At 36.1% G+C, this 9121-nt stretch overlaps 6 protein-coding genes across 6 annotated transcripts; 4 read left to right on the top strand and 2 right to left on the bottom strand.

The window, feature by feature from the left end:
• Window positions 1–37: 37 nt before the first annotated feature.
• On the top strand, window positions 38–583 carry AC631_05641 (nucleolar and coiled-body phosphoprotein 1 family protein; the record flags this gene model as incomplete). Its single annotated transcript, XM_015614470.1, has 1 exon — window positions 38–583. A coding segment is annotated over one exon (546 nt), but the record flags the coding sequence as incomplete, so codon positions are not given.
• A 283-nt stretch (window positions 584–866) lies between these two features.
• AC631_05640 (TFIIH/NER complex ATPase/helicase subunit) lies at window positions 867–3434 on the top strand (the record flags this gene model as incomplete). The annotated part of the gene is made up of 1 exon (XM_015614469.1): window positions 867–3434. The coding sequence occupies one exon, from the start codon at window positions 867–869 to the stop codon at window positions 3432–3434; it is 2568 nt and encodes an 855-aa protein (XP_015464706.1).
• Window positions 3435–3682: 248 nt separating this feature from the next.
• Window positions 3683–4564, bottom strand: AC631_05639 (uncharacterized protein; the record flags this gene model as incomplete). Its single annotated transcript, XM_015614468.1, has 1 exon — window positions 3683–4564. The coding sequence occupies one exon, from the start codon at window positions 4562–4564 to the stop codon at window positions 3683–3685; it is 882 nt and encodes a 293-aa protein (XP_015464705.1).
• Window positions 4565–4807: 243 nt separating this feature from the next.
• On the top strand, window positions 4808–5365 carry AC631_05638 (mitochondrial 37S ribosomal protein bS21m; the record flags this gene model as incomplete). Its single annotated transcript, XM_015614467.1, has 1 exon — window positions 4808–5365. The coding sequence occupies one exon, from the start codon at window positions 4808–4810 to the stop codon at window positions 5363–5365; it is 558 nt and encodes a 185-aa protein (XP_015464704.1).
• Window positions 5366–5854: 489 nt separating this feature from the next.
• Window positions 5855–6910, top strand: AC631_05637 (uncharacterized protein; the record flags this gene model as incomplete). The annotated part of the gene is made up of 1 exon (XM_015614466.1): window positions 5855–6910. One exon carries the CDS (start codon window positions 5855–5857, stop codon window positions 6908–6910), a length of 1056 nt encoding a protein of 351 aa, XP_015464703.1.
• A 79-nt stretch (window positions 6911–6989) lies between these two features.
• On the bottom strand, window positions 6990–9092 carry AC631_05636 (uncharacterized protein; the record flags this gene model as incomplete). The annotated part of the gene is made up of 1 exon (XM_015614465.1): window positions 6990–9092. One exon carries the CDS (start codon window positions 9090–9092, stop codon window positions 6990–6992), a length of 2103 nt encoding a protein of 700 aa, XP_015464702.1.
• Window positions 9093–9121: the final 29 nt, after the last annotated feature.

Genomic DNA, 9121 nt, shown 5'->3' with positions numbered 1-9121 from the left:
CTCCGACTCAAAATCTAAATCCAAATCCAAATCTAAGTCAAACAGCTCAGACTCCGATTCAGACAGCTCAGACTCCGACTCCGACTCTGACTCAAACTCTAAATCTAAATCCAACTCAGACAGCGCCGGCTCAGACAGTTCCGACAGTTCAGACAGCTCGGACTCAGATGATTCGGATTCTGAATCCAAGACCGATATTAAGAAAACTAAGAAAAGATCATCTGACGAGAAAAGCGATTCCAATAAGAAGCAAAAGCTTGAACCATCCTCCTCTCAAACGGAATCCTTCTCCCCTTCCCCAGTTTCTGATGCAAGAATAAGTGCTTCCCAAGAACCTGAATTGAAACCAGGTCAAAGAAAGCATTTTTCTAGAATTGATCGTAGTAAGATCTCTTTCGAAGACAACACCTTAGCCGACAATACTTACAAAGGAGCAGCTGGAAGTTGGGGTGAACTTGCCAATGAAAAGTTATTACAAGTTAGGGGTAAGGACTTCACCAAAAACAAAAACAAGATGAAGAAAGGTTCATACAGAGGTGGTTCGATCACTTTTGCATCCGGCTCCTACAAATTCACCGATTGAGCCAGTAACTTTGGGAATTCATGTATTATAGTTCGTTAGAGTATGACATTACCCATCCTTTAGATTTTACCTTTACTAATTGTTCTATTACCGGTTTTATTTAAATAGTTTTAATATATTTTGCATTACTTATACATATTGGAAGTTTGTATGCGCACGCAAAATGTTGTAGATATGGATTTAAAAATTAGATCAGACTTAATAGCATTACTAAGTATATACATATCTGAGAGGTCTTTGAAATTTTTTTCTAATCTATAATATCTCTTCACTAAAACATAGTATGTCACGTCGCCCAGGTGGTATTAGCTATTCAGAGCTAGATCAGGGTAATTTTTCTGATGATTCGTTTGATGATGAAGATGAGCAAGTGCAACGCAGAAATAACAAAAATGATGATGACGACTACAGTTATGGGTCTAATAGGCGGAAAGGGACCAAGAAAGCTAATGGAAATGCTGGGAATGGGAATGCTAGTCGTAAGAGAAAAGCTGCGGTAGAGGTAATAAGGGCCCAGGTTCCCAGCGCTGATTATTCAGATGAGGAGTTGGTGGATCTTACACCAGATATCCCAGCAGATTACGTCCCCGATGCTGTGTCGAAAGCCTTTGGTAAGTCAGATTTTTCATACTTAAAATTGAAGCCAGATCATTTTTCAAGACCCATATGGATATCTCCTATAGATGCCAGAATTATTTTAGAATCATTTTCGCCACTAGCTGAACAGGCACAAGACTTTTTGATTACTATTGCAGAACCAATCTCAAGACCCTCGCATATTCATGAGTATAGGATTACTGCTTATTCGTTATATGCTGCAGTCTCTGTAGGACTTGAGACAGACGACATCATTCTGGTATTGAACAGATTATCAAAGGTACCGGTTGCCGAATCTATCATTGCCTTTATTAGGGGTGCGACTGTATCTTACGGGAAAGTCAAGTTAGTTTTAAAGCACAATCGTTATTACGTCGAAAGTACTCAGGCTGATATTTTACAAATGCTTTTGAAAGATCCGGTCATTGGTCAGTTGCGTATTCAGTCTACTGAAAATACAGTAACCAGTAATGGCCTTGTACAATCATCGGCGCCAACTCAAGGGGACTTGTCTATACCGGGAACAAAGAAACCTGGTTCTAACGACGAGAAAAAAGATAATGAAGTAGAAGATATCTTTGCATCAGTAGTGGGGAATAAAGCTAATGGAGAAGAAGATGATTACGATGACTTAGAAACAGTGCATTCGTTTGAGATTGCAAATGAGTCTGTGGAAATTGTCAAGAGAAGATGTCAGGAAATAGAATATCCAGTTTTGGAAGAATATGATTTCCGTAATGACGATCGTAATCCTGACTTAGATATTGACTTAAAGCCATCAACTCAGATTAGACCATATCAAGAAAAATCATTATCAAAGATGTTTGGAAATGGACGTGCTAGATCGGGAATTATTGTCTTACCATGTGGTGCTGGAAAGACCTTAGTTGGTATCACAGCTGCATGTACTATTAGAAAATCTGTGATTGTATTGTGTACGTCATCTGTCTCAGTAATGCAATGGAGACAACAATTCTTACAGTGGTGTACAATACAGCCAGAAAATGTTGCAGTATTCACTTCTGAAAATAAAGAAATGTTTACCAGTGATGCAGGTTTGGTTGTATCTACCTATTCGATGGTTGCCAACACTCGTAATAGGTCTCATGATTCCCAGAAGGTTATGGACTTTTTGACTTCGAGGGAATGGGGTTTTATTATATTGGATGAAGTACATGTTGTACCAGCTGCAATGTTTAGACGTGTGGTTACTACAATTGCTGCTCATGCTAAATTGGGTCTCACTGCTACATTAGTCCGTGAAGATGATAAAATTGATGATTTGAATTTCTTGATTGGCCCCAAATTATACGAAGCGAACTGGATGGATTTGGCTCAAAAGGGTCACATTGCAAATGTTCAATGTGCTGAAGTTTGGTGTCCTATGACTTCTGAATTTTATCAAGAGTATTTAAGAGAAACGGCAAGGAAGAGAATGCTCTTATATATTATGAATCCTACAAAATTTCAGGCATGCCAATTTTTGATTCATTATCATGAGAAAAGAGGTGATAAAATCATTGTCTTTAGTGATAATGTTTATGCATTGCAAGGATACGCATTAAAGTTGGGCAAACCATTTATTTATGGGTCAACATCTCAGCAGGAGCGTATGAAAATTTTACAAAATTTTCAACATAATGACCAAGTTAATACAATATTTTTATCCAAAGTTGGTGATACTTCTATAGATTTACCTGAGGCTACTTGCTTAATTCAAATATCATCGCATTACGGGTCTAGAAGACAAGAGGCTCAAAGATTGGGACGTATTTTACGTGCAAAGAGACGTAATGATGAAGGTTTCAATGCGTTCTTCTATTCGTTAGTCTCAAAAGACACACAAGAAATGTATTACTCAACTAAAAGGCAAGCATTTTTGGTAGATCAAGGGTATGCCTTTAAAGTCATTACACATTTAAGTGGAATGGAACAGTTACCAGACTTAGCCTATTCATCAGCAAGAGAAAGAAGAGAACTTCTTCAGGAAGTTCTATTAAAGAATGAAGATGCCGCAGGTTTAGAAATAGGTGATGATGCTGACACTAATTTCATACCAAGAGAGCAGCGTGAGAAGAGAGCAAAACTAGAAAGTAATGGCAGTTCTGCGACTAGAACAGCAGGTTCTTTAGCGGGCTTAGCTGGTGGTGAAGATATGGCATATATTGAGTATAATAAGAATAAGAATAAAGAGATAAAAGAGCACCACCCTTTGATTCAGAAGATGTACTATAATAAGAACCAAAAAAAATAGCACTACTTTGCAAACATGTTTTTCGCGTGTTTTTCGTTAATCAATAGAATTGTGTATATGAGCAATAAATTTGTATATATATAAACTAAGTGTAGATAAGGAAATGTTAGAACGCATATTTAGTCTCCCTAATGAAGAAAACATAATATGTGCATCATTTACCTAGAAATTTCTAGAGGTGGTGTAGTTCTCAAGACAAAAGTAAGGCTTGGTAATGCAAAGTCTAATAAATGGTAAACTATACGAAATCATCCACCCACAAAATCTCCAAAATCATCATCGTCATTATCATCATTATTTTCATCATCATTATCGGCAAAGTTTCCAGGTGCCTGATTCACAGAACCTTCGTCTGTTCTGGAATCATCAGGGATATCATTATTATTTATAGATAACAGGTTTTGTCTACTTTCAACTTCCGATAAGCGTAATTCGTAATTATACTGATCGACAAAGTTCTTAAATCTTCGTCTATATATATTAAGACTTTCAGAGAAAGATATTGCCGCAAAGTTCTCACTGATTTTCAAGCCTAATGCAACTTGCAACAAATAACCTTCTTCAATTTGCTCTTCCTCTTGAATGAAAGGATGATAACCAGATCCTGGCAATTGGACAATGATTTTATAGAATTTTGAAGATTGTGGTGTCATTTGAATTGTCTCTTCTCTGTTATTTGCAATGCAGTATTGTGTAAAATCTACACCAGAATTATCCTCTTCAGCTGGCAACGGATTATACCAAACTTCCGCCCATATTTTTTCATCCTCCATGCGAGATTCATTCGGAGGCACAACCAGCGAGTTTTTGAAGTTAAAAAACTCTAATTTGAGTCGTAATCCTCTATATGGCTTAATAGGAGCAACTTCCGAATCCTTTTCAAAAAATGCGGAGGGCTTATCTCCCACTGTAAAAGACGACAAACACTCCGATTCAACTCCGTTGGATCCATTGCAAAATACCCCCTTATCCTCTTGAATTAATTCTTCTTCAGTTAGTCGTAAGCTACCCTTCCATATAGTATTTGAATCACTTAGATCCCATTTGGACAAGGAGAGCTCACCTGGAGGGATTCTAAATACAGATACATCTTCAGCCTCGAATAATTTAGTAGAAATTATGTCATTCATAATACTAATAGATATTTCTTATGGTGCCAGATGAACTTAACTTTCCCTTAATGTATGCTATATTCAACACAATTGGTCCATTTCTAAATAGAGGTCACTATAACTAGTCTCATGGGATTTAGAGATTTTATGTGCAACTGTCGTGCAAAGCTCAAAACTTCCGAGCTGAAAAACTTCTTCATTAGGTCCATAGTTTATGAATACATTAAGGTTGAATAATATACTTGACAAACAGCAAGAAGGATGTTCGGCAATATAGTAAACAAAAGATTTGCTGGCGTTGTGAACAGAGGGTTATTGAACAGACCGGCCGTGGGCGTATCATCGGTCCGTTTCAACTCAAGCTTTGATGAGCTTGCAAAGGCTATGAAACAACAAACCAACAAGAAGGAAGATAATAACAAGGACAGAAATTCGAACGCCATCAGCGACATAGACAACTTGTTGTCAAGTACTTTTGATTTCCAAAACAATTCCCATTATGCCAATAAGTCAAACGATTACATACTCGACAACTCGTTAAAACATCCTCGTGATGTGGCCAAATCCATCCGTTTACATGGTCCTATTGCAGGAAGATCTGTCGATGTGCAATATGGTAACTTTAATCGTGCACTCGGGGGAATTTTCACCGTGGTTAGAAGCAATAAGATTAGATATCTCCAAAAGGTGCAGTCGAGGTTTATTCCACCTGCCAAGTATAGAAAACAAAAGAAGAGAGAATGGTGGAGGCGTAAGTTCTCTCAAGGCTTTAAGGAGTTAATGTCTCAAGTCAGAGATGCTAAGAGAAGAGGTTACTAAATGGTTGAACATTTCTTTTTCGTTGCGTTCTGTCATAGCATAATTATCAGTATACTGTATGAGTATACTGATGCATTTTACTCAAAACTTGGCTCATATTATCTGGGGGTTCCAATACCACACACATACCGTTATACTTAATCTTGTATATATAAATTATAAACTAATCATCAATAGTATGCTTATCTATTTTTTTTCACTTGATAGTAAGTCGTGTAGACCTCGATTATATTATCTATATGCTTTTTTGACTTTTTGCTAGATTCATTGAAGCTAAACATCCACAGAAAAGCTTCGTCTTACAAGAGTTGAGGCATTTTTGTTGGATTTACAGAGAATTTGTGAGTCCAACTCGATAGATATAAAAGTTTTGCTATTTTAAGGGTGAAATTCATTGTCGCTTATCATAATCACAACGTGCCTTAAATATTAGTGAAGATTTATTTACACACATCTATTTTATTCTAAACGTTAGAAAATCATACAAAAATGTCTTTAGCAGACGTGAAAAGAGAACAGGTATCAACGAAATCATCAAATGGGGGTATACCAGCAATAACGGGCCAAATTGATTACTCTAAAGCCATTCATATTTTTCCCGATGCACTACAACCATTTAGATCTACGATATTAGCATACGGGGCATCCTTTTTATCTACGACAGTTGGTTTTCCTATGGATACTGTGAAGACTCGAATGCAAACACATAAACATTTTTTGAATTATCTTGATTGCGTAAAGAAGACTTACCACCATGAAGGTGTTCCGGGATTTTTTAGAGGTATATGGGCGCCATTGATATCAACCTCCATATCGAAATCACTCAGTGTTATGATTTTCACTGAAGTCAAACCACACTGTTATAATTTGATCTACGGTAAACACGACACTCAGAACACCGTGCATCCGTTACTTCGTAACGTCCCCGTTTGTATGTTGTCTGGTACGTTAGCCGGAGCAGGTATTTCATTATTTGCATGTCCTTTTGAATTTACTAAAATTTATGCCCAAATATTGAAACTTATTCAAAAAAAATCGATGAAGGATTTACCAAAGCATTTGCAAACAAACCATCAAGAAATTAAAAATATTTCGACTACACAAACAATACGTCAAATTTTAAAGCATGAAGGCATAAGAGGTTTATATTCTGGATACAAGTATCACTTGATTCGAGATTCATTATCTTCTGGTATTTATTATTCAATATATGAATCAATGAAATGGACCATGAATGAGCTTCTAAAAACTGATTCTAACGAATCTTCTCATATATCAATTCTCATGGCCGGTGGGTTTTCAGGTATCTTTAGTTGGATTTTAATCTTTCCAATTGACACTACAAAGTCCCTTATTCAAAGGGACCTGGTAACAAATATTTTGAGGAAAGAGCAAGGCTTGGAGCCGTTGCCAGTGAAGGAAAGAAAATTAGAGGGATTTCATAGAAAGCTTTATAGAGGTTTAGGTATTTCAGTGACAAGATCGTTCATAGTTAACATGGTTTTTTTCAGTGTTTATGAATTTGTCATGGCTCATGTTGCTTAAAAAATACCTTTTCTATTATACTATTCTCGGTATATATGATACACATATTAAATACATTAATAATACAGGACATAAAAATTCAATGTCTCTTTTTTGGTCTTCCTCTTTTAACTTCTTCCATCTCTAACTTTTCATTATCAGATTCATTATTCAATTCATTGTCGTGAAGTCTGAGTCTACGACTCCTTCTTGGTAAATTGGAGTCTTCTTCCAAGTCCGACGAAATTTGATAAATACTTCTTTTCAAAGGTGATTTCGAGCGTGTCCGCAACGCTGGGTGATCAAGCAGTGTTTCAATCCATTTGGATCCTGAAGATTTTCTTGATGATGGCAGTGATTGCTTAGAATCGACTTCAGTAGGCGAACTTTTAACTAAAACTTTTGTATTGGATAGATGTCTCTGTTTATTCACGTGAAGTTTAGGTAGTTCCCTACTGGATCTCAAGTTCTTTTTCGGCGAGGATAATAAATCTGAGGTTTGTATATCATCATTTTCTTCAAGACCATATTTATGCCCACTTCTTAAAGACCTTACAGGTTCAATATGAACTTCAGACATATCTAAGCCTAAAATCTTTTTCGGAAGTTTAGATTTCGATTTTTTGTCAGTGCTTCTATGATTTATTGAATGCAGATTCTTGGGCGAATTTGAATCGTCAATTTCTGAATTGGTACTATGAAGACTATGTATAGTCGTAGATGAAGAATCACTTCTATCCTTTTCAAAATGTCCCTCGTGCTTGCTCTGCTGAAGATCTTCTTCGTCAATAGTATTTTCTTCAGCCTTAGCCATTGAAGTAATATCAGAAAATTTTCCATTCGTAGTATCGTAATTGGGGTTATCTTCGTCATCAATCTTAAAATCATTCAGACTACTTTTTTCTCGTTCCAGGTCAGATATATTATGTAATTTATCCTTTCCAATTTCGTTGCGTTTCAGGCCCATTGACTTCTTCAAGTGACGAATTAACTCGTCATACTTCTTGTTATTGTCATTTATACCATGTTGGAGTGCTATATCTCTAAGAAATTTCTGGGTATTTTTCTTTTGAGGGGATATGTTAGAATTATCATCAACGGGCTTTAACTTTGGAACTTTAATATGAGCTGGAATTTTCGAGGGAGATTTTCGAGCTTTAGAAAGCCATTGAAATGGTTTAGAGATCAACTTTCTTAGCTTAGAACTGATAAACCCTTCAGATTCACGACTTCTCTTTCTGGAATCTTCCTTATATCTGTTATAAAGCTTCTCTTTAGAATTAGTTAACTCGTCATGCTTTCCGAAAGGCGTTTGACTTCTTGAAAGAGGTTCCAAAACATCTGTCGGTTCAATTATTTCATATTCATTTTCATACCCTTGTTCGAATGCTGAGTTGATTAGTTCCACAAGACCTCCATCTGTATCATTTGGCTCAACAATTGTTGATGGTTCAAGAACTTCAATATCATCAATACCCAATGGACCTGTGACTATTTCTATTTGTTCACTATATTTAGGTACCTCTACACATTCTTCTTCTTCTGGTTCCATTATATTAGACGGATGGAGAATTCCATCACCCATAATATTCACATAAGTGGTTTGTTCATATTCGATAATAGCATTTTCATCTTCTTCTTTAGGTTCTTCAACTATAATATAATTCGAGGAAAAGCTTCGCCTTTCTTCATTTTCATCTGCTACTTCACCCTCCATATCATCTCTATTGCGGTCATAATTTTCTTCAGCTTCATTTACTGAAATTTCATCTGATATTTTCTTCTCTCTTTGAATATTCTGCGATCTGTCTTCAGCACTTAGTCTTTGATAAATATCACTTTCTGTATTTAAATCCTTCTTATTATGAATTATTTCCGATTCATTCATACTATCATTGTCTCTGTGTAGATCATCAAGTTCTTGTGTAAGTGAAGGGTATAACACTTCACTTATTGACTTTTCACGAGAATTTTCATTGAATTGAGGCGAGATTGTATTACCCACTTCTTGTATCCCATCTGTAGCTAGACTAAACCTGTTCTTTTCAATTCCCTCTACTGATGCATCCAATAAGTTTTTATTAATATTTTCTATCTCATTTAACCTTTCAACTATTGCATCTTTTGGTTCAATTCGCTCCAAGTCTGAAGTTAAAGCTTCAGTGGATGAATTTTTATTCAGTTTGTATTTTATCTCATTCATAGAAGTATCATCAATTCGGGATTGGTCAA

Source organism: Debaryomyces fabryi (genome assembly GCF_001447935.2).
Source record: "Debaryomyces fabryi strain CBS 789 chromosome Unknown contig00244, whole genome shotgun sequence".
Taxonomy (NCBI): domain Eukaryota; kingdom Fungi; phylum Ascomycota; class Pichiomycetes; order Serinales; family Debaryomycetaceae; genus Debaryomyces; species Debaryomyces fabryi.
The sequence above is the reverse complement of the archived record's forward strand: the minus strand, read 5'-3'. Positions and strand labels throughout refer to the sequence as shown.